At 39.7% G+C, this 25,472-nt stretch overlaps 1 protein-coding gene across 1 annotated transcript in view; it reads left to right on the forward strand.

Annotated features, from left to right (window-relative positions):
• LOC145439653 (alpha-(1,6)-fucosyltransferase-like) overlaps window positions 1-14,114 on the forward strand; it is a 56,765-nt gene extending 42,651 nt beyond the window's left edge. Inside the window, exons 7-9 of the mRNA XM_080317176.1 lie at window positions 7,699-7,875; window positions 7,980-8,148; window positions 13,299-14,114. Coding sequence (XP_080173302.1) covers window positions 7,699-7,875; window positions 7,980-8,148; window positions 13,299-13,616 — 664 coding nt within the window. The 3' untranslated portion in view covers window positions 13,617-14,114. The remainder of the gene's footprint in view (window positions 1-7,698; window positions 7,876-7,979; window positions 8,149-13,298) is intronic.
• The last annotated feature ends 11,358 nt before the right edge of the window (window positions 14,115-25,472 follow it).

Genomic DNA, 25,472 nt, shown 5'->3' on the forward strand with positions numbered 1-25,472 from the left:
TTTACTTATCATATCGTAATCTCTAGCAGTCCTGGCGTGTCCTAATCTGGCAAAGTGGACTCAGACTTATTTTCAGTTTTAGAGCTATTTGAGCATACCAACCTTCGCAGCTTTCGGGACTAAAGACATGAAATACATGTTCCGCTTTTAGAAGTAGTATTTATATTTCACTATCAACTCCAAGTATCACTTTGATTTCTAATTAATATCAGTTTTTTTGTCTGGATAACATACATGTTGAAGTATAAAAGCAAGTGTAGTAATGCCTTTAATTTTCGGAAATAAAGCTACACAACACGGCATTTTTTACGATCCGGCATATTTTTTATTAACGTTTACTAATCGCACAAAGCGTTTACACCGTATCCTATACAACTTCTCCGTATTGCTCTTCAACTAGACTACAGGGCTTATAATATGGGGGAGGGCACCTTACAATGATATTTTCTAAAACGTGCTGTTCGAGTAAACATAGGATTAGTATCGCATTTCAATATCAATACAATCATTTTCATCCCATGATGCGGGACGAATGCTTATTCTGTCGCAAATTGGATACCTCCTGGTATGCATCAATATGAATCAAGCTCGGCTCCTTTCGCATAGCTCAATTTGCACCTTTTGACAATCCATGTGAACGAATTACGATCGTTTTCACAACTACTTACTTACTTGAGTAGATTTAAAGTCAGTCAATTCTGCTTCCACTTCAAGTAGTTTTAGGTTGCTTATGGAAGAAGTACTTCTACTCGTACTTGGGTAGATTTTTTCGTCGCTACTTCTACTTCTACTTGAGTAGCTTTCTTGACTACTTTGACCATCTCTGGGTATAATCCACAGCTGCAACACCAATGGATTGTGGATTCATGTCCGACCGAGGTCGACTCCAGAATTCCTACCTAAGTGTTGGAGGTTTATCTAGGCTCCTCCTCGCCATCTCATCCGCGTAAGCCGTGTCTTGAAAAAGCCCAGAAGTTGGCAGTGCTACGAGGTGCTGCAGAGGTGGTCAAAGTAGTCAACAAAGCTACTCAAGTAGAAGTAGAAGTAGCGACGAAAAAATCTACTCAAGTACGAGTAGAAGTACTTCTTCAATCAGCCACCTAAAACTACTTGAAGTAGAAGTAGAATTGACTGACTTTAAATCTACTCAAGTAAGTAAGTAGTTTTGAAAACAGTCTTAATTCGTTCGCAAGGACTGTCAAAAGCTGCGAATTGAGCCATGCGGAAGGTGCAGAGAGCTTGATTCATATTGATGCATCTCAGGAGGTATCAATTTTCGACAGAATAAGCATTTTTTTCCATCATGGGACGCAAATTATAGTATTGATATGAAAATGCGATACTAACCCTTTGTTTACTAGAAGACCCCGTTTTAGAGAATATCATGGCATGGCGCCCTACCCGTATTATAAGGCACCAAGTTTAGGCGAAGAGAAACACGTAGAAGTTGTATCGGATACGGTTTCATCACTTTGCGCGATTAGTATACGTTAATAACAAATATTGTGGATATTAAATGTCATACTTAGTGTAGCTTTATTTTCGGAAAAAAGAGGCATTACTACACTTGCTTTTATGCTTCAACATGTATGTTCTGCAGACAAAAGAACTGAAATTAATAAGAACTCAAAGTATGATACTCGCATTTGAAAGTGAAATACAAATTCCACTTCTAAAAAGCGGAAACTACATTTCATGTTTTTTGTCCATAAAGCTTCAAAGGTGATCTGCTAAAACAGGTGTAAGGTTCAAAAAAGCTGGATTTTCCAGATTAGCAAGACACGTGATACGGGCTGTTAGATTACGATAGATTGGTAATTGCTAGATTTCGAAGCGGTAGTTTCAAACGTTATGGTGGGCCATATTTACTGTGATGAAATGTTTGCTATGGGCGACAATGCGGTGTGAGCGGAACCAAGCAATCCGGTACCTAAATTATATTCACTGATACTTTCGTGAAAACGTATTTGTCACTCCATAACTACTTTGCGCGAAGCGCAACAAAATTCCTGGGCTTTACTTGACTTTTATGAATATGAAATGTTGATACTCCGTGAACACAGCCCCAAAATTCGTCAGGCTATCTTTCGTATTGGGGATTAAACTACTTCTACTTGACAAACTGAAAATAGCGAAAAGTAAGTAAGTAGATCACAAAATATTACGAAGTAGAAGTAAAGAAAATCAGATCTACTTGAGTAAGTACCAGAAGTAGAGGAAAACTATTTTGAGTACTTCTAAAAAGTAGAAGTACTTCGTTACTGACCACCTCTGGCAGTAACGGAATCAAATATAAGGAATATCGGCCTGGTGTAAATGACCACTGTAGCCGACAAACACCATGAATACCACAAACAACAACCAGCTTGCTGCAATTTCACACATCTGCTGCGGCATTTCGTACCGTACAAACAAACTGAATCTTTGTATTTCCAATGATGACCTTACATAAAATAATTTTTCTACTTAGTGATTTTCCTTCCTCGGTCCGAACGTTATGCGCGCGACCCGTATGTGATCAATTTCAGTGTTTTCAATCAATATTACACCTACAAATATGGCTTGCGATGCTTCGGAAAGAGATTGCTGGGATTCTGGGATTATATAAAATTACCTCGAGTTTACCTCCACGTACTCGTATCGTACATAAGTCCGGTTTCGTCGCGATACATGTTTCAGAAGTCAGATTATTTTGAAAGGAGACACGTTACTGGTAATATAGGACATATTAGCAGGTGTCTATCAAGGGTAACTGCTCTAGTTTCGTTTTGAATATCGTGCTCGTGACTCGCCACTGGTACGCAGAATAAACCCAGAGAGCGACTGAAACAGTGCTGTGATATTTTGGTAGTTGTTTCCTGCATTGGCATCAACAACCAACATTAGACACGGTGTCAGCTGTGATCGAGAAAGGTTCAAAGTTGCTTCGTTAGTATACCAGAGTTTCCACGGGTTTCACTTACAAGATGTCAGTTGCGGATCCTCGCCGGTTCAGTCTGTGATTTCATAAGTATACTTGGGCATGAGTATATTGATACTGTGAGATGATCGTCATTTTATATATCAAACACAGCATGCGGTTCATGATTGGTTTGTGTGATGTGAAATGGGATGGCTTTTTGTATGCCAAAGGTCCCCGATCCCTGATATACAATCCGGCTTATTATAAGCAATGAATTCGCATTTTGAACGAGTTCCTGTCTCTTGTCTTCGATATTCTGGAAGATAGCCTACATTAGGGTTACCTTATTTCAGCAACCCCAATTTCAGACACTCTTTAGCGCCCAATAGTGGATTTAAAAATAAATTATGACGTCACGATAGCAAAACCTTGCTCATTGACCAGAGGTGGTCACGAATCACGATCCGGTTCTTGAGTACGTGGCTGTGTGTTGTGAAACCGGGACCGAAACCACGTGTTTTCAGCCCCCTCCCGCCCAATTAAACAATGATTTTGAGCCCACACATAAGGGTAATCGATGCAACTTCTAGGGGGGGGGGGGTGCTTGCTATATGAATCTGTTTTCTATATACATCTGGTCGTTAAAGTATTTGAATGAATTCTGTCAATAATATTGGGCGTTTCATATTTTACTATATAGATACTACTCTCCGCCCACATGATCAGAGTTAGCGATAGAGCTAGTGGATGATGATGAGTTCGAAAATACGGGGAGCGTAATTGCCCTTTGTTAAGTCATGTACATGTCCTACTGATAAAATGGTTCATCAGCTTTATGCCAGTGTGCACCACGGAGCTTTATAAGCACCCAACATCCACTGGTTTCCAACCTTTTATGGTCGCGACTCCATCTCCAATTTGAACATGTTCAGTGGCCCAGATCAAAATTTGACGAGCTGATTACTAAAAAAAGTCAGCAGCTTTGCCCCGACTTACTCACGGGCTATTTTGGAAGCTGATTACGTTCAACATATTCGCAAATCCCAGAACAAAGGCAAACCACCCCCGTTTGGAACCACTATCTTTGAATAAAGCATTCAAACGGCCTTAACGATCTCTAGGAATATACCGTTCTCCTATAATTGCGAATACAAGTAGGCTTATTCCAGTAAATAAAGGTTGTTTTTATTTATATTTTATTGCAGTTTTTGCGAGGGTGGTAGTCTCCGTATTAAAATCTATCAACGGGATAGTAAATCGCGCGTAGCGCGAAGAAAAATATCACGCATCGGCATAAATATCCCCAAATATGATTGTTTTTATGCTGATTTGCGAAAAAATTATGAGCCCACGTCAAGTCTTGAAAATTCCGGACATTTGGCATATTTTAGAAATTCCTCCCGGACGCTAGTTTGAACAGTGAAATTCCGGTCATGTCCGGGAAATTCCGGACGTATGGCAACCCTAGCCTACAACTACGTAAACCATGTGAATAAGTTGTTGTTTTATTCACACACAACATTAGTGCTCATCGTCTAAAGGTCATTTGCGCCTCGCACAGTAATTTCATAAATCATCAAGTCTTCAGGTCTTTGTCATGTTACGGGAAACTTCCGTGCTTGCGCTCTTCCCCTATCAGTCTCTCTCGTTTTTTATGCGCCCGTAACTTGATCTAGACCAGTGCTTTTCAATCTTTAAGAGCTCCATTCGCACTTTTTTAAAAATTTCATTCGCACCAGCCGGCCGTAATTTATTACACCAAAAGAAAATGAAGAAGCTTATCACTTTTGTATTCGAAGAGCTTCATGGAGGTACAGAGCTTCATTATTTTACACTCAGCGTATCGTATTATTGATTAATCAAGTACTAAAATCACTGCAGTAGAAAAATCACAGATATCACACTCCCGTTGTTCTCAAGGTGCTCGTTGTTTTTCCGGGGGTATCGTGCAGTGATTTCCGTCGAACACAAGAACAATATTCACTCGCAGCAATATTACTTTTCCACTAAATCGACATCGCAATGTGAATGTGTTCGCATTTAGAAAGCACAAATAAGTGTAACTGCACTTGAATCGTAGCATCAACGTTGCGACTAGCACCTTTGGTTCATTTTCTGACAACATTCGAAAAAATGCTCCACCGTACGAAGGTATGCTATCCGATTGGATGGTACGGTGGGCTTTAAAACCAGGAATGCATTGTTATACAAACCCACACAATCCGAGTAATTGATGACAGTTATTTCTGGATATGCTTAGGCTTCATTCACTTCTTATCTATGCAATACACAAATCAACATATCTTTCAATAACAACGTGTGGTATCCTTGTGGTTGTCAAAGCCAACACTTACACCTGGAATAATTTTCACTTACATAAGATTCATGATTGACACACAATTCTATCGGCCAGGGTTGCCAACTGCGGGATGGCTCTTAGAGCAATCGTACAATATTGGCAAACTGACTGAAATAATGCCAAATTATCTTTAATATCCTAAATGTCCTTTTAGATAAAGAGGAAACTATTTCAACAGTCTAATTAAGCTTCAATTAGGCTGCAAAAGGAATATCGCTAGAAATGCGTCTTAGTAAATTTGATTTTGCTCAGCAGAGGGTGCTCATTAGGGGTGTTCAAAAATGACTTTTTTTCTCAAATCGTACTGGCTACTTGATAAAATTGTTAGGTTACCTAATTTAAGCCTACACACCAAATTTCGTACAATTCCAGCGAGTAGCCGCATTGCTACAGGAGAAGAAAGTTTATATTTAATTGTAAAAATAAATACCAAAAAATTTGAAATTTTTCTGTTCACCCCGTGAAAGTGTTACGTTGTCTAATGAAACGATGTTCACCAAATTTGGTTTAATTCCGACCACTGGAACCGGAGTTATTGCCGTCAAAAAATTTGGATTTAAATAAAATAGTATTTACGGTGGGCACCACCATAATAGATATTTAAAGAATTGGTCACCATAAATACTATTTTGAACCAAATTTGGTGTGTAGGCTTAAATTAGGTAACCTAACACCTTTATCAAGTTGCCAATACGATTGAAGGAAGGAAAGGACTTAGTTTATTTTTGTCCTTGATGTTTTTGCGGCATATACACCGACTCATGATATACATACACACGATCTGTGCATATGCAATGCATACCATGAGTACATGATGTGCATTCGCCGCTGGACAGGCAAGGTGCAGATATAGCCTTTGACGGCTTTCTAAGTCTCGCACCACCCCTCCATGCTATCCCAGTAATGCATGAGCGCCAAGCAGGGAAGTCATGGATACCAGTGTTACTAATCAGGTCTTTGATCTGACCGGTCAGGAATCGAACCCACGGCCTATACCGATCAAGAAGCCGGACGCTACACCATTACGCTACCTTGTCGGTAGAGTGGAGCAAAATAGTCATTTTAGAACACCCCTAGCGCTCATGCTCAAGTTAATTCGGTAGAGTTCGCAATATTACAAAGTTTGTAGTACTAACAAAGGCGGTACGAATACGAACTAGGCAAATTTTTCCTATGGATCAGCAAGCTTAGTGGCATCACCAATTAATTACATATAGGCCTATGCCTTAACGAACTAGACTCGGCCTGAGATCATCTGTCCAGGAACAGGAAAGCTTTTCTAAGTTTTAATGGTGAAGTTCGCATTACAAACTGGCTATTGCAATGGTCAGTAGATAAACTGCCCAGTGACTTAATAATTCGATGTAATGCAAGATAAGATGACATAAGACACCAATGTGCTTACTCTAATTTTATTTTTAACAGCCTCTAATCATAGTGTCCTATATGGCGTGGACACAAGCAAATCTCACGGCTCAGTGAGATTGATCTACGTCACACTTTCCATTTGGTCAAAGGCAACTTTACGGCCATTTTTGGCCGACTTGCCGATTCGATAAAACGGGTATCAATGGAAAGCTGCTGCTGTAATGAATACTAAAATATAAGTTATTCTGCTCATAGTCCTGGAACCCCCTCAAAATCTGGTTCGAATGTAGCTAAGAAAAACAGCACTCATCCGCGGGATTTTTATTCGCACTGTTCGCACCACGCTTGTCATTCGCCGTGAATTTTTCTCATTCATACAAGTGCGAACCGTCCAAGTTGAAAAGCACTGATCTAGGCCAATGACTTTTTTGGTTCGGATCGCCATCACTCTGGGATTTGTGAAAAACTTTTATGGCTAGGGTTGCATTTAAAACAAAAATGAATTTAAAACAAACATGTTTAAAACAATACGCCCTTGTTTAAAACATGTGTTTTATTGGTTTTTTTGTTGTTTCAAGTCATGAAGTCACGAATATTCAATTGTGACGTCATGGTGAATTGACATTGACAATTAAAATTAGAGGGTAAATATAGCGCCTTTGACGAAATATCTACGTACTATAGCTGTTGAACTGACTATTTTGAGGGTTCCAACTATCCCATATCGTATATGTCGGCTATATCGGGTGGTAGGCTAATCGTCCGCATAGGCTCATACAACATGTTTTTGGAAAGTATTTATACAATTATGGCATAATTATACAACTTTAAAAAACACATGTTTTAAACAAAGTGTTTAAAACAATCATTTGTTTTAAATGCAACCCTAGATATGGCAGTGATGTTAGCGATGAATAGTCCAGATAAACCTTCGATACATGCCGTGACGGTGGCGCTGTCGAGGCGGTGCCGTGACGGTGACGCTTAGCACACTACGCTATATTCGCTTTTCCATTTGACTCGGAGATCATTTATTACTGCACACATTTTGATAAAGTTAACATTGTAGAATTCAAGTTCGATGGGGTGACAAGGTGGGCAGAGAAGCAGCGAAGCATGGAGTAAGCGAATACATGGATTTGGTGGAGACGTTTTTTCGCAAAGAGGGAATTATTGGGAATGAAACCCGACGAGTGGTTTATGTTGCAACTGAGAGCTCACAGGCATGGAAGCACTTGAAGTCCAGGTATTTCTGTATATACGTGTATTTAGTCGACATACACGGCTGCAATCGAATATCTGCGAATCTCAAGCTGTTTTTGCGCACTCATCCAGAGTTATAATTTTTAGGTATCCGTATTATCACTTCATAGGGAGCGGCTTTGTGGATGAAGGTAAAAACATGGCTTCATCCCATTTCGTACCATATCAGAAATTAAAATCAGCTCTTCCTTCGATATTGGCCGACATGTATTTCCTGTCCAAATGTGACTACGTCGTTTGCACGTCATCGTCAAACGTAAGTTTCCCGAGATATTATTTGTAGATGGATAAAATGGCCCTGTACAAGCCTTGCGATAATAACCTTTAGGTCATGGGAAGTAGCCTAAGCGTCATGCGTAGGGTTGCATTTTAAACAAAAATCAATTTAAAACTAACATCTTCAAAACATTTTTTTTAACCATGACGTCACGAATATTGAATGGTGACGTCATAGTGAATTCACATTGACAATTGAAAATAGAGGGTAAATATAGCTACTTTAACGAAATATCTACGTACTGTAGCTGTTGAACCTACTATATTGGCTTCCAATCATCACATATCGTCAGGCCACTTTAAATTGTACTTTTGGGTCTCAAAAGTACAATTTAGTATAAAATAAAATTTCTGTCGAGTATAAAATAAGGATTTTTTCTTTGTTTACCGTTTTTCGGTGTTTGTCAGTTCACCGGAGTCTCTAAGAAACGCATTGGCGGGTTTATCGCTTCCTTTCGGGCCCTGCTGGCTCCCACAGGTGCTGCCTGGCGGTTGGGTGGGGAGACCGGCAGCGGCGGGGGTGCAGATGCTGCACCGCACTGGGGTTCTTCCTGTGCAGCGCTGTGTGTGTGGCTTTGCTCGCACGGCGGGATTGATTTCCGCTTCATTCTATTCCACGCTCAGCTCATCTTCCTCTTCCTTTGTTCATTTTTTTTCTGTTTTGTGATCTATCGCAGCTCAAATTAAATTGCCATAGTAGGCTTCCAAATTTCATCTTTCTCGCTCGCTATAATCTAAACTCTAGTGAGTGAGTGAATTATCTCAACTATAGGTTGTAACTTGGCACGGCTGACGATCCCTGCTGAACTGGACAAGACCGGAATATACTGTTGCAGTGCATATACCGGCAGTAGGTTGCTTGGTTGAATCAGTTCTTAAGGGGGGAAGGTAAACCCAGATCATCATGCAAAACAGTTTCAAGAGCTGCAGAAACTTGTGTGATTTTTGGTTAGATCATTAAACTTGAAACACCGGCAGGTGGAGTGACGCAACGCACGAGCTTGTTTTCACATAAAAGTCTCAGTATCGTACCCTCCTACGTCAGGAAAGCCATTTTTCATAAAATATAATTTAGTATAATTTACCATTCTGGTTGAGTATGAAATAAGATATTTTTGCTAAATTGTACTTAGTACAAATTAAAGACCCCTGCATATCGTGTACGTATTTACACAATTATGGCATAATTACACAACTTGAAAAAATCCGATTTTGTCTTTTCAAAGACCTTTGTTTAAAACACTGTTTAAAAATTGTTTTAAGCAAAGTGTTTTAAACAACCAATTGTTTTGAATGCAACCCTAGTCATGCGGAAGGTAGTTTAATATTGCGAAGGTCGTCTACGTTTTCGTTCAGCAGTTTCCTTAAAGACTTGCAGTTTCGTATTGTACTACTATGTTAGATGTCATTTTAGCTACATTATGTGCCATAATTCACACTAATCGGTCACAACCACGGTCGCTCTTCCCAAACTATTGGTTACATGGTAATTCAGTGGTTCTCAAACTTTTTAGGGGCCGCGACCCAAATCTGTTTTGTGGCACCTCGCGACCTAAGCCTCACACATCAAAACGAACGCATTTTTTCATATTAGCATGCTATAACATTTTTGCGGGCACGTATGATATTGAAAACGCGCTGACAACAGTTGTTGTTTCGACGCGACCCTCCAATCCTAACGAGTGTCGATTTACCAGGCGTCGAACCCTGTCTGCTCAGCTGAATATGCTCTTTGGACTCGACACCTTGCGCATCAGTCTTATATTCAATATAACACCACCAAGCACTCCTAATTGAACAACGCTTTGGTCGGTTGAAATACGAAGATGCGTAATCGCGATTCGCAATAGTGCTCGCTCGTCAGTTGCTCGATAGAATGGAGGCGGATGCAACGGCAACGAGGAAAATATAAAGGCAAGCAAATCGGAAAGTAGAACAGTAATAATCAAATAATTAGGATTAAAATCAGACAATCAGAATGATTAGAAAAGCGAGATAGAAATAAAGGACAGTTGAATTGGAAACTGATTCCTCTAAAAACATCAAATAGAGAACAAGTAAAACATGCGCAATCGCAAAACACTTCCTCATTTGACTGAACACAGTCAACAGAATTGCACCAATGTACTAAATGTACAAGTTGACGTTCAGACCAGTCAATACTCGGAAAGCATACATCAATCTAATCTTTAACCACATAAATTCGGAGTCAAAACGTTCCTGCGTGGTCGTGTAACATTTTCCGAGAACCATGGGGTTTAGAGTAAAAGGGAAGGAATGTTTATCAAGTCTGCATATCACGTTTATTCGAAACAGAATAGTCAGATTGAACAGCCTATTGAAGGCATCGAGATAAGAGCTCGATCAGAGAAGAGCTCGATCAGAGATCATCTAAATTTGGTCTAACGGCGCACGGGCGATTCCATCCCGACTAATGACAGAGTCATCATTTCAATACTTGAAGACAAAAGATAAATGACTAATTACCCTCGTATTAGATCCCACGGACGTTCGAAAAATCACTTTGAATGGTAAAGCGGCGTTCAGCAATCCTACTAGCGAGAGCAAATCACCTTAAATAGGAGAGAGGCTTTCAGCAAATCTGTACTAGTGACATGAATGAATGACCTTCAATCGTACAGAGGCATCCAGCAACTCAAACTAGTGATGAGTATAAATCACCTTTAAATGGTAGAGGCTTCCAGCAGCGCTATAAGTGGTCAGAACTGCCGAGTCATGTTCTCAATACACAAGCACAGAGTTAAATGACAAATATCTTTCGTATTAGAAGCTATAACCTCCGTTAACACGAACGTTCAATGGATCACTTTGAATGGTAAAGTAGCGTTCAGCAACCCTACCGGCGAGAACATATCACATTAAAATAGCAGAGAGGCGCTCAGCAAATCTATACTAGTGACATGAATAAATCGCATTCAATCGTACAGAGGCGTCCAGCAAATCTGCTAGTGACGAGAATAAACCACCTTGAATGGCAGAGAGGCGTCCGGCAGCTCTGCAAGTGTTGAAAACGTTGGTGTGACGGAGAATCGAATGCGACTCCAGCGCGAACGTTTTACCCAAGTGATAGATGACGGTAACCAATGTCTCAAGAATCGTCACTGTTGGTAAATTCCGTGACCATCGGATAAGTTGAACTAATCGTCGCAATCGTTGAGGCGTCTCTGACAGCATTCAACTTCGTAACACCATAAGATGTAGTAGCAGATTCGATACGAAGCAGAGGCGATCAATCCATAATGGGCAGCAGGGTCCTGAATGTAGACTGAATGCCTGCGCCGCTATTGCGAAATGATTCCGGACAACCTTATTGCGAATTGTTTCGACGCGACACTCCAATTCTAATGAGTGTCGATATACCAGACGTCGAACCCTGTCTGCTCAGCTGTATCTGCTCTTGGACTCGGCAAACCTTGCGTATCAGTTTTATATTCAATATAACACCATCAAGCACTCCTATTTGAACAACGCTTTAGTTGGTTGAAATACGAAGATTCGCAATAGTGCCCGCTCGTCCGTTGCTCGATAGAATGGAGGCGGATGCAATGGCAACGAGGAAAATATAAAGGCAAGCGAATCGGAAAATAGAAAAGTAATAATCAAATGATTAGGATCAAAATCAGACAATTAGAATGATTTGAAAAGCGACATAGAAATAAAGGACAGTTGAATTGGAAACTGATTCCTCTAAAAACATCAAATAGAGAACAAATAAAACATGCGCAATCGCAAACAGTGGTATGCAACGCAGCTCCATTAAATATATCCACCGCACTCGCTTAAAAAATTGGGTTGCATTATTTTTCTCTCTGGGTCACATTTTTACTACAGTGTCTTCAGATTGCAACGACGGAGCTGTGCCGGTCCAGACCATTTCGACGACTGGCCGTATTAATATCCAAGGTTTTGGCCAACCAGCCACGGTCATTTTTGGCCAAGTTTTATCCCCACCGATCTTCATGGTAACGCACTTATCCCAGTCGGATGGTGGCCAAAACTTGATGTCTTCATGTGATCCGGCGCAGAAGGGCTTAGTCTCGACCCGACACAGAATTGTACCCTTCTCGATACATACTTGAAAAACCGATGCAAAGAGATATTAGATAACGGCGGACGTGCTGATGACATCAATAATTTAGAACAATGGTTCTCAAACGTTTTCAGACACGTCCCCTTTATGATAGTGGAAAATGTCGCGCCCTGTTATCGTCATATCACAAAGTGCAACCAGAATGCTAGCAACCCCAAAGGATAGTTTGATGGACGGAAAGTTATAACTGTTGATGAAAGAATTCTCAAATATGAAATTCGGACCATACACAGAGCAATAGCTATGAATTGGGGGTTAAGCGCGAAGCACGACTAAATTTTACAGTTGACCGCAGCTTCACGCCCCCTTCGGGTGCTTTAACGCCCGCCAGTTTGAGAACCACTAATTTAGGAATTAGCATATATTGGCGGTATGTGCGTTCTGTAGGAATCGAATGAAAAATTCACTTGTGTCTTTAGCTCGTTATAATTTACCTCAGTGAAAGTAGAAGGAACAACGAAACAAGGCAAGGGTTTATCATGTTCGTAGTGATTGCATCAAGTAAATGTTTTTATCGCCCTGTCCATTTGAGAGGCTTGCCCCTTCCCACAGTCCACCCTTCTGAATTTTGGAAATAACGCAGTGATTGGCTGATTCAAAATAATGGGCTTTGACAATGACACCATATAATATATGCAATTGGCTGCTCAGACAAGTGGTAGATGTAGCTATTCTCAAATCTGCGCCAGCCTTACAGTATATATACTCACTCCCTACTTGGCCTTTTGATACGATAGTTTTGTCTATTGTACGTTTCAAATTGTTCTTTTTTTTTAACTTTGTGACCATATGAAATAATTTATCTGTCTATCTGCTCAACACCATAATGGAGTTATTAGTCAGTTTGAAAAGGATGCTTGTTGTGACGTTCCGCTTATTTTAGTTGTGGCTTTTTTCGCGATTGTGGAACAATACTTTGTAATGTGCTTTGTATATTTTGGTGAACTGAGAACCCACGAACGGGCGAGGGCTGCTGCACAAATTCTTCGAAGAAACAGCACTGTTTCAATGTGTTTCAGATCTGTCGCGCTATATACGAACTCATGATGTCTGAGAAAGCTATGCCATCGGACAGACTGCAAAGTCTTGATACATTTTACCATTTGGCTGCGGCACCTCGATACAGAGTGATTCAAGATCACAAGAAACTCCATGACACCGAGCTTGATATGGAAGAGGGAGATGAGCTGATGGCAGCATATGAAATTTCATACCGATTCCCTAATGGATTCCTCACAGGAGTCAATTTGCGAACGGGACAAAAAGGGAATTTCCCTCCGTACAAGACAAAGGTTATAGTGAGAGCTCTCAACAGTACCGTGTTTGAAGACTTATAGCGAGCAAATCTTGATAAAATACAACATTTTTGCCGACAGCGATATTTACCATTTGGAGTCATTCTTATTCGCAGGTGGCCAACCGGTGGCCGGCGATGTATTATTCGAAATTACAGTCATATTATCAATAATGAATTAACCGGGTAATTTATTTTTAACTGGAATGGCCAATCAAAAATTTGATTAGCTTGACCGCGAAATTTAAGATGTCGATGACTACAATATCAGTTCCGGCACATTGGCGTAGCCAGGGACCAGCCGCATCTTTTGTTGATCTATCCATACGAATATACCGTAAAGTAGAATATTTCACGGCATAATTTATTCAGCTAGAAAGTTTCCTTCGCATTTTGAGAGATTTGACGACAGCAACAGTATTTTATATATGTTTCAATTATTTGGCGATTCAAAATTTTCCAAATTTTGAGTCTTCAAGTGGTAGTCTCGGAGGGCAATAAATACTGCGTTGAATAAATAAAGTTATAAACATTCGGTGATGTATGCTTTTGACTAGAACGTCTGTCGTGTACATCTGATCGGAGGCGGCGAAACTAGTCAGTGTTCGACCCAAGTAGTAGTAGAAGTAGAAGTGGTAAAATTACAGCGATTCCCAAGACATGTCAAAACTGCTTCAAGTGGAAGTATACAAAATCAAGGTCTGAGACGTGTTCAAGAAAACAGTTTGAAAATGCAGATTTTGTCGATGACTCGCATACCTTTCGCAGTCATTATTCGGTTATACTTTCAAAAATTGCGAGGTGTTTCCTCGCGACTGACGAAAATTACTAAAGACACTGCCAATATTGGTACAATAATGTTCGAAAATATATTAGGCATACATGGTACATCAGCAGGTACAATTAAGCCGAATTATTATGAAAATTTCACTCGTAAAATGATCCAAATATATCCATCACCACCTGTACTTTACAAAATCCACAGTGTCAAAAGTTTGTGGTTTTGCCTAAAAAAAATTCAAGTAGAAGTGGAACTAGCTTAAAAGTATAACCACTTGAGTGGGTAGACGACGATACCTACCATGAGTAGCCTACCCCGGAAAAGTATTTCGTTACAGACTACATCCGCATCTGATCTATAGACGCGATGTGAATCTATTGATCTGTGAGTCCCCGTATGCCGGTAACGTTACTTTCAGGACCGTAGTAGCACTTCGTCAGCCCCCAGACGTTTGTCTTGAGGCCCCATAGGGTGATAAACCGAACTTCTGGGTGGTTTGGCCCCGCAGACCCCGCTCAGACTGTACGCCTTTTGCCGCTGCATATCATCTACATTTCGTGTCCGTTTAGTGAGTGAGCAATGAGCATGTATCGCGTGAACGCGCCAAGCGCAAAAAATATCTATAATTCATGATTGAATCGGTCAATATGATTGGGAATTGCATATATATTGCTATTAATTTTTATCCTCTCTCTGCTCACGTAATCAGATTTACCGGTGGAGCTGAGTGAGGTGTGTTGGAAAAGTAGCCTACGTCGGACCTCTAAATAATAATTAAACATCTTCGGGCGTAGGCCTACCCGTTGGTATAGTGACTTCGTTAATGATGCTATTTCGTGACCTTCTATTCAGTGTTGGGATGACTCGAGTCAATTTTTTCGTATGACTTGACTTGACTCGAGTCACTATGCATAAATGACTTGACTTGACTCGGCGCTTCAGAAATGCGGATTGACTCGGAGCAAAATTGACAAGTCATCAATAGGTAAACGGTGTCGACTAAATCATTGTGTCGTGTGTATATTCGAAATTCGGATTATTCGCGATACGCCGGTGACACTTGCGATAGCAACCAGTCATTCATTTATTTTACGTTTCACTGGTCCTCATTTGTTACGTCACAAATAAATTGGCCGCAAACGAGATGAATGCAGCTTACGTTGCCGTAGTAGTAAGTAGATTAATAGCCACGTATCTGTTTCTTAGACGGCTCAGAGCTTACATTGCGCAGTGCTCGCATTTACCAACTTTCTTGTATGATTTGATTCGAATAAATATAGTTTATGCATTTATATTCTCACTAATGTGTAGAGGGGTAGTGTATTGTACCATATCAATTTGTTTAAACTTATCGGGTATTCGTATTCGATCCTCTATTTTGGCTGATAATAACTGACTGTAGCATGTAACTATACAGTTACTCACGTATTTTATTAGCAGTTCTACGTGTGTGTGTGTGTGATACAACGCCTTATAGCATGCACATGTCGCTTTATATTCGTTATTTGATTTAAGATAAATGGCTAATCAATCTGTCTTTCACACCAGAGTTGGATCAATTGTAATTTGTAATTGAGCTGAATGTAATTATTACATTTTTTCATGTAATTGTTATAGTAATTGTAATTGAAGCATTTCTATTTTGTGTAATTGTAATTGTAATTTGATAAAATTTTTGCTCAATTACAATTTCAATTATATTGTTATGGAAACCTGACAATCACAACATAAAATAATTAATCAATCATTTATTCGTCACACCAGTGAAAATCCGGTACGGACCAGGATGATGACGAGGGGCCGCAACCCGCAAGGACTTAATGCCTTAGTACACAGTCGCCACCTGTAATAGTTAGCCTATTTACATCGGTGTTCTATGCGTACCACATTACAACTAGATAATTCAGCCATGCTAAACGGTTTCCCATACTACAGTAGCAACAGAAAACTTTGTGAATTACTATTATAGGCTAAACCAGTGGTTATCGAACTGGGGAACGTGCCTCCCTTGGGCGGCGTGAAAGCATCTGAAAGGGGGCGCGAAGCTCTGGTAAACTGAAATTTTTTCCGTGCTTGGCGCGGTTCACCTCCTTTTCATTGTTATTGCTCTGTGTATAGTCCGAATTTCCTATTGGAGAATTCTCTCATCAACAGTCATAACCTTCCATACCATCAAACTATCTGTAATGATTGCTAACATTCTGGTTTCATTGTGTGATATGACGATAAGGGTGGCACGAAATATTTCACTGTCTTAAAGAGGGGCGTGTCTAAAAAAGTTAAAGGACCAGTGGGTTAAAGTAAATCTTAATATTTCAAAAATGAATGAACAACAAATAAACTCTTCTGAAACCTGTGCTGAACCATTTCCTACGCCACGGTCACAGGTCTTCTCTCGCTGCAGATCGTTCTGGCACACTTCTCGGAGCAGGATGTTGCATGGCCTAGAAGTTCATATGTCTTGGTGCGTCGTGGCGCGGTAATGGCCGACGCCGAAGTGCCCATTTCTATAAATCATGCCTATTTTTTGTTGAGAGTAGGGTACCCAATAATCAAGATACTTGACAACATTAAATGGCGCACAGCGCGAAATCTGTTTTGAAAAAGTTGCATAAATTTCCGAAAAGATACTCGATGATTTATGTTAATTCACAAAATAATTTAGGCCCCCTTCGAAGTCTCTCCCCGCAATTGAGGGGGTGCGACAGTTACGGTCCTGGTTACTTTACAATAAGAAGAAGGTAAATTTGTTGCAGAGATGCCATCAATCGTGCACGAACCGTGCCGCGCATGTTTGAGAGCGTACGTTGGCCATGCATGAAAAAAGTCTCAAACGCAATACGTCAGCGAATAGTCGGAATACAGGTGGATCCCATACTAATAATGGCGGAATCACGCAGAACCGGCTTAGGCAATGTCAACAGCATTCCACCAAGGGAGAATCAGCTGATGTGTATAGGCGTATTACTGTGACACAAGTAGTATAGTAGATCGGTCGCATGACGCCATTGGTTCTTATGGGCCCTCTCGCACGGTGCTTCGAAACTCGTGTTGGCACGGCGACCATTTTGACCCCCCCCCCCCTATCTCTCGCACGGTGCCATTGTGTCTTATGGACCCTCTCACATGGTAACGCTTTTCGGTATTGGAACGGTGCCTCAAAAACTCGGGATGGTGAGTCGTACTTTCAGGTATAGGCATCTCTCACACGGTGACTCTTTCAGGTATAGGCGCGTCGACATGGTGACCCTTGTGCAGATTGTGTGTTGGTATCAGGTATAGCTTTGGGTGATGATGGGTGAACTAACGTATCAGGCATATGGATCTCTGATGAAGTGACGTTGTAATTTTTTTTTTCATTATACATATATATATATATTATATCATATATTTTATATTATTATATATGACCGATTCGAGTTAATCCCAACGTTTACGGTGATTGTGACATCAATATATCGTTATTCTTATGGAATCGGCGGCATGTTAACGTAGGATATAGACGCGGCGACATGATAGCGTTCCAGGTATAGGGATCGCTCACACGGCTCTAATATTGAGGTGTGAAATAGTTTGCTAATTCTAGGGATCAGTGGCATGGTAATATTTTGGTAATTAGTTTGCCACAGAGCCGGCGTAGACGGCGATTCAAATATCAACAATAACCGCGCTTGCAAACTAACACTTCAAAAAGTTGTGAAATAGTTTGCAAAATCCTACGATCGCTGACGAGATAATGCCCCAGACATATCTATATCTCGCTCAATACACAACCGAAGTTGAATCGTATCGTTATGCGTAAATTTATCACCTCGACATCAAGATTCGGAAACAACAACTCGATGCTTTATGTTTCAACTCTAATTGATAAGTACAATAAGTAACGAACAACAGAACCGCCACCGGCGGGACTTGAATACCAACAAATTGTCACTTATTTATGCTCTAACCCTAATCCTTTGCGAAGTTAACGCTTCTTCAAAAAGGTGTGAAATAATTGTAAAATCCTATAATCGCTCACAGGATAACACCTCAGACAAAGCCATCTCTCGTGACTTGCTGTTACAGACATACCAATCGCTCGCAAGGGTAACGAATAACAGAACCGCCACCGGCGGTGACTCGAATACCAACAAATTGTCGCCTGCTGGTCCAACTCTAATCTTGAGTCTATAACATTTCCGTAACCTTAATATTACTTGACTACTTGACCAACTTTCAGGTTCGTTTCGGAATATTTGCGCGACTGCTATATGTTTTCACACCCCTGGAATAGAGATTGACTTTAGTTGTGTGATAAGAATCATGAGAATACGCGATCAATGTGCTAATTCGCTAACTTGAAATTCGAATATGTTAATTTACCGCTTTGACATCAAGATATTATTATTATTGTTTCAGATCCATCAAATAGATTTTGTCACTTGTCTGTTTAATTATTCACATATTGATTTGAAACACGCAAACTCATGAATTCTTACCACTTTATTACCAAGCCAGTTATTTTTTTCGTAGCTGGAAATCTAATCGTTAGTAGATCTTACCATACTCAAAAGAATTATTCACAACAACATTAACAAGTAGTAAAAACCTAGTTTTCACTTACTTGATTATATCACTACAACTTGCAAACGTGAATTAACTCATCCTGGTTATATTCATATGAACGGTCTTTTTTATTCAACTGTAAAAGTAGTTAATATTCTATAACACAAAGTAATTACTACTCAGTGCATACGGCGAGATTTGAATACTCAGCCAATGAGAGCAATCCCCGCAAGTGAATCCACATGTTCTAATGTAAGACATCGGGATGTGAGAAACTCTTCGCAGGCGTATAGTTATTACCACATTGTTTGTTTGTGTTGGGGTATTCATGGTGTTTGTCGACCACTATGGTCATTTACACCAGGCCGATATTCTTATTATTTTTCCGTAACTGCCGACTTATAGCACGGCCCACCTCTAGGCTTTTGTAAGACAACGCTGACGCGGATGAGGTGGCGAGGAGGAGCCTAGGTAAACCTCCAACACTTAGGTATCGGAATTCGGAAGTCGACCTCGGTCGGACTAGAACCCGCACCCATTGGTGTTGCTATTACCACATTGATTTAATACCTTATCCGACTTGCTCAAAGAAAAATTGACACGATTTCAGTAATGAACACAATCATTACAACTGCAAACCATATTAATCAATCTCGGTCGTATTCACATATCACAGACCTGTGTTTTCATTCAATCAGTAAATTGTTCTCGTATTAATTTGATGATAACGCACACACGCAAGAAACATTACCGCGATTTTATAATTGATCACCCAGTTTAAGGTACCAAAAACATTGCCGAAATTTTTATAGACTGTGCCGGGCATATTACTCAACACATCTATCAATATCAGAACGCAAATCCAATACCAAAACAACAATACTTTTTTAGTTTAATAAAAAACAAATCATTCGTCTTCAACTTGTGTTTTTAAGATTTGTATTCAGAAATTCATTACGAATGAGTTGTAACGAACTTACGAAAGAGTTATAAAGCAAACATTTTAGAAACATCATTATCATCATCTCGATTCGTGTCTACCAAACACAATCATGATCGATGTATTCAAGTATATCACGGACGTATTAAACTCACTAGAGTTATCAACCTAAAATTGTACACGCACACTCGATTTTCATTTTAACTGCGGGAGCGAAGTTTAGGAATCGCTTACAATGACATATGCAACAACCCACACAAAACCTATTGTCGTAATCTGCGACATCGAATTGAAACATACGCACATTACACAGTATGAAAATATCACTTTGGATATCGGAGTACCATTTTAAGTGTGGTAAGCTCTTGCAAGTCGGATAAGGTATTAAATCAATGTGGTAAAAACTATACGCCCGCGAAGAGTTTCTCACATCCCGATGTCTTACATTAGAACATGTTGATTCACTTGCGGGTATTGCTATCATTGGCTGCGTATTCAAATCTCGTCGTATGCACCGAGTAGTAATTACGTTGTGTTATAGAATAGTAACTACTTTTACATGTACCGGATCCGTCCCGCGACGGGATTTTGAGCGGCCCGTTTAGAGTTTATACCACGAAAGTATTGAAAATTTTATGCGTAACAGAATGAATCCTAGTTTGCCAACCCGAGAAAGATGATCATGAAACTACTTGTTCTGTTCGGGTCTATTTTATGGTTATGACTTGAAAAAAATTGCCTGTAGCAGAAATTAATGAGCGTTTTGGTATAAATTAATAAAAGTATATTTATTTTGTTCAAATCGAAAAAAATTGTCCCGCACAAACTAACTTCAATTTTCGACACTGGTCCAAATATAGAAAATATTTACAATTCAAAGGTGTTCTTTGCTACAAATTTAATCTTCAGGCTCTAGTAAATTCCCTCTTTAGACATCTGGTTAGATCAGCAGGCTTCCTGACACGCATTTGCGATGAATAAGCATGATATATTCAGAGTTACCCTCCATATGGAGATTGGGAAGTACGCAATCATGGCCCTTGAGCTCCATCTCGCATTGCGTAGAGGTGGAAGTTTATGCCATTTGATGAGTGGTAATCTGCTATTTTCTTTGAAAGTGCGGCATGCTCTGCACAGCTCATAGATAAACTTAAAATCATTACTCCATCCCCGGTTTATCACATCATCTCCAAATTTGTAGCTGAGAGTTGGGTTTGTTGAAGACGTTGGAATGAAGAACTCTAATATATGCTTTAAGAATCGATAATATGATGTTGGCAACCAATATATTGAGGTTTATGAAAACTCTTGCTCATCATTGCATTTTGCAGTTTCGAAACAACGCCATTCCGCCGTCCACTATCAACAGATACTGTGTCACATATGATTTATGACATTTTAAAATTTTGCTATACATCATATTCCTATAATCCAGAGGTGGGCAAGCTCGCGGGCCGCATTCAGCATCTGAAGCCATTCGCGGGCCGCACTATATAAAATTGGGATTATAAACCGAAACGCAATATTGGTATTTGATTATATAGTGAGGACATGGAGATAATACATATGCTTATTTAAAACAAACCAAACATTGCATTAATGATATCGCTCACGCGTCAGAAATAGTGGCGAGATTTCATAGGCTGGTCGACCTCAATATCCAATTTGTCAAGAGATGAAAGTCGGTTGTCCCGATTCTTAGAACAGGATTGAAATATAAATCTGTGAGCAGCGATCTATTCATAGATTTACTTATTCCACTTTTGCTTCAGTTTCAGGACATACAATGCTGACAGCATCATAACCATGTTAGCTTCAAACACGCTTCTACTATGTGTAGATAAAATATAAATACCCTAATCCAGTGGTTCCCAACCTTTTTCCACCCGTGTACCATTTCGAGGTTTTATGGATTGCTCGTGTACCACCTACATAAGTTACGCGCGCCGAAAAATGTCAAAAAATGTTTCCGCCGTATTAAGCTGCCGAAGGCAGCGAAACAGGGAATAAACTGCCCATTTTACGCCGCAGTATATGATTTCTGTAGGGGATCCTTTTGGAATTCTTGAGGTCAAATGTATTAACACGGAATTTGGTTTGGTTAGAATCCCAATGCTTTACGACTAGATCTCTTCCCTGTAGACCGTCATTGGTGGGATTGCCCCTACTCACGACGACGACCTTTCCACGATGACGACGGCTTCAAAAAACTCAAAATCGAAAAAACAGAATCTACTCGCGTACCACCAGGAAGACCTTCGCGTATCACTAGTGGTACGCGTACCTCAGGTTGAGAACCACTGCCCTAATTCTACGCACACAGAGAACGAATATACCAACTTACCAAGACACACGCGAATCGTTTTTATAAGCACACCACTGAAATAATTAAAATTGTAGTGGCCAATCTGAAATCAAACTCGTGTTTCAAATTATGGTGGAGGTGAAACCTTTCAAACTGCGTGGGCCTTGAGATCATGCTGTCGCGCCAGAAATTAAACATAAAAATGATACAGGAAGTATTTTCCTTAAAACAGTGGTTCTCAAACTTTTTACGACACGAACACGATATGATTAAATTAATCTGGCCAATCACAATTTACCAAAATACTATTTTAAATCTTCGCAATTGGAATTGTGTCGGTTAAATTGAAATCAGTCGCTATAAATATTATATAGTCTGTATCTACAAAAGAAAGCCTTTCCTTCATAGAGTAAAAACTGGAAAAATTTTGTGCTGGAGGTTTTTGTTTAAACAGTCTTAAATTTTGCGAATTTTGAAATCAGGACACAAAAGTTCATCAATTGTGACTACAGGAAACACAAAATGTTGAATAACCCTAGTCCACATGCATTTGCTGGCCGACATTTTCGGCCATAAACAATGAACATGAACAAGACAATGCTGTGTTCAAATATAACTGATGTTCGCGTAAGTAGTTGGTATAATCGGTCGTGACCTGGCAGGGGTTCTTATGGGCCCGCTCGCACGGTGCCTCGAAACTCGTGTTGGCACGGTGACCCTTTTGACCCCCCCCTTCCGCTCGCACGATGCCATTGTGTCTTATGGGGTCTCTCACAAGGTAACCCTTTTCGGTATAGGGATCGCTCACACGGTGCCTCGAAAACTCGTGTTGGCACATCGTACTTTTAGGTATAGGCATCATTCACACGGTGACTCTTCCAGGCATAGGCATCTCTCACACAGTGCCTCGAAAACTCGTATTGGCAAGTCGTGCTTGTGGGTATAGGCATCTCTTACACGGTGTTGAATATGTATCAAGTATATTGATCACGTGATTGGTGCTTTGTTAATGTGTATATTCGAAAAATATTATATATGACCGATTCGAGTTAATCCTAACGTTCACGGTGAGTGTGGTGATTGGTGAACATACCGAACGATACACATCCACCTCCGAAATACGGAGTTGATCTTAATTTCCATCATCGTCATAATCGAAGTACATTTCTTTCGAATTCGTAACAACCGGCTTTTCTATGACATGATAAATTTTTGACAAGTTATGTTTAAAAGACTGGTTGCATACCGCGAAAAATAATATACCACTCATATTGATACTGTTACTCCATTGATCGATATTTTCAAACGAGTAAAATTTTTTACTTGAGTTTCTCTGCTTACTATATGTAAATGTAAACTCAGCCGTCTTTTAACATCACAAAGACATTGATAAAAAGTAGGCAATCAAACGCTACAAGTTTAAATTTTGTAGGTTGTGTATGATTACCCCACGCAGCTCATTTCTTACCAAAGGTATATGAAATATATTCATGTTACACGAAAATACTCGATATTCCGATGCTACGAACCTGTACAATGATTGGTGGCGCTTTCAAACTGTTTCGATACCTCAAGACCTTTATTGTCTGAATGGATGTTCATGTATCTTAATAATCAAATAGTTCAACACAAAACTAGTATTAACAGAAACATCATAGTTGTTTACACAAAAGTTTGTATGTGTACAGTATGCGAATACCATGTGTAAGTCCAGCACAATTGTGGTATCATCCGAGTTTAGTTAACACAATTTACGACAACGAGGTCGCCTCATCTTTCGTAAGACAACGAACCGACCAAGGCTTCAGGATATGTCCATGTCATAGCAATAAATCAGCTATTTCAACAACAGAGTACATATGTTTTCTAGTTACGGTGCTTACATCTTACACACAAATCAATCTACTTTGCTAACGAAAAGTGCTGAGTCATCACATGGTTGTCCTCACAACAATACAACTAGAACATACTATGATTCGAAATGATCGTTATAGTTTGCACACCAACGGTACATCGTACAAGTAACAAGTCTTGAGTATCGAGTTATTGAAAAAAAACTTTAAAGTGTTTCTCCTGCACCAAGTCGTTATGTCGACGAAAGCGTATATTGTTATATCATGATCGATTTGCATTCGTTGGTCACAAAATGTCTCTACTCTAAATAATTATTTTTCACTCAAACACAAAAGCATACTTGTCACCATTCGTTTTCATCAAGCACGAGTTCAAGAAACTTACTTACTTCGATACGAATTGTTATTTTTATGTTGTGTAAATAGGTAATAATTAATTTTAGTAACACTATATCAACATCATCGAGTTGTGCGAATAGATTTACATGTGGTCTTGTGGTTTTAATCGAAGCACACAGCGTGGTCTAATGTAGAGTCATCTCTATTGTACAGCAACTCGGTAATCGGAATGCATGCATTAACATTTAAACAACGATATTGGTTCGTCACGCGAAAAATATATTTACTGTCCCGACACTATGATACTCTGCACAAGATGTGTAAATCATTTTCATACTCGTAATATTACGCTAACGAGATACCGACGTCAAGCGAAAACGTTTAACAACATTAATGACACTGAACATACGATACCTACCCACGTAAAAATATCATTTTCGTTTGGACAACTGACGCTTACCCGAGGAAAAAATATCAATATCACCTGGAGGTCAACCATTACCTGAGTAAAAATACCATTGTCCTTTGGAGATTTATCGTTTGCTCAGAGTAACAATCCATTTTCACTTTGGGAGCTATCGTTTACCCAGAGTAACAATACATTTTCCCTTGGGGGTCTAGCGTTACCCGAGTAACAAAACCATTTTCACTTGGAAATATATTTTTTCCCTGAGCAACAAACCATTTTCACTTGGCGGTCCGTCGTTTACCTGAGTAAAAATATCACTTTCCTCTTGAGATCTAGCGTTTACCCAGAGTAACAATACATTTTCACTTTGGGTTCTACCCTTTCCTAGAGTAACAAACCCTTTTCGTTTGCAAATCTATTTTTTCCTACAGCAACAAACCATTTTCACTTGGAAAAATACTTTTACCTAGAGTAACCAATCATTTTCTTTTGGAAATATATTTTCTCCCTGGGCAACAACCCTTTTCGTTTGGAAAACTATCATTTACCTGAGTACCAATACCGTTTTCACTTGGAAATCGATCTTTTCCCTGGGTAACAATACCATTTTCGTTTTGAAAACTGACAACCACACCCGACAATTTGATATTTTTGTATATTGTAACAACGGACAGCGACAAAATATACACCAACAACGACTCCGATACATTCGTGTAATCACATA

The sequence above is a fragment of the Botryllus schlosseri genome, chromosome 5, assembly GCF_051294905.1.
Source record: "Botryllus schlosseri isolate E-star chromosome 5, Bs_hap1, whole genome shotgun sequence".
NCBI classification, from domain to species: Eukaryota; Metazoa; Chordata; class Ascidiacea; order Stolidobranchia; family Styelidae; genus Botryllus; species Botryllus schlosseri.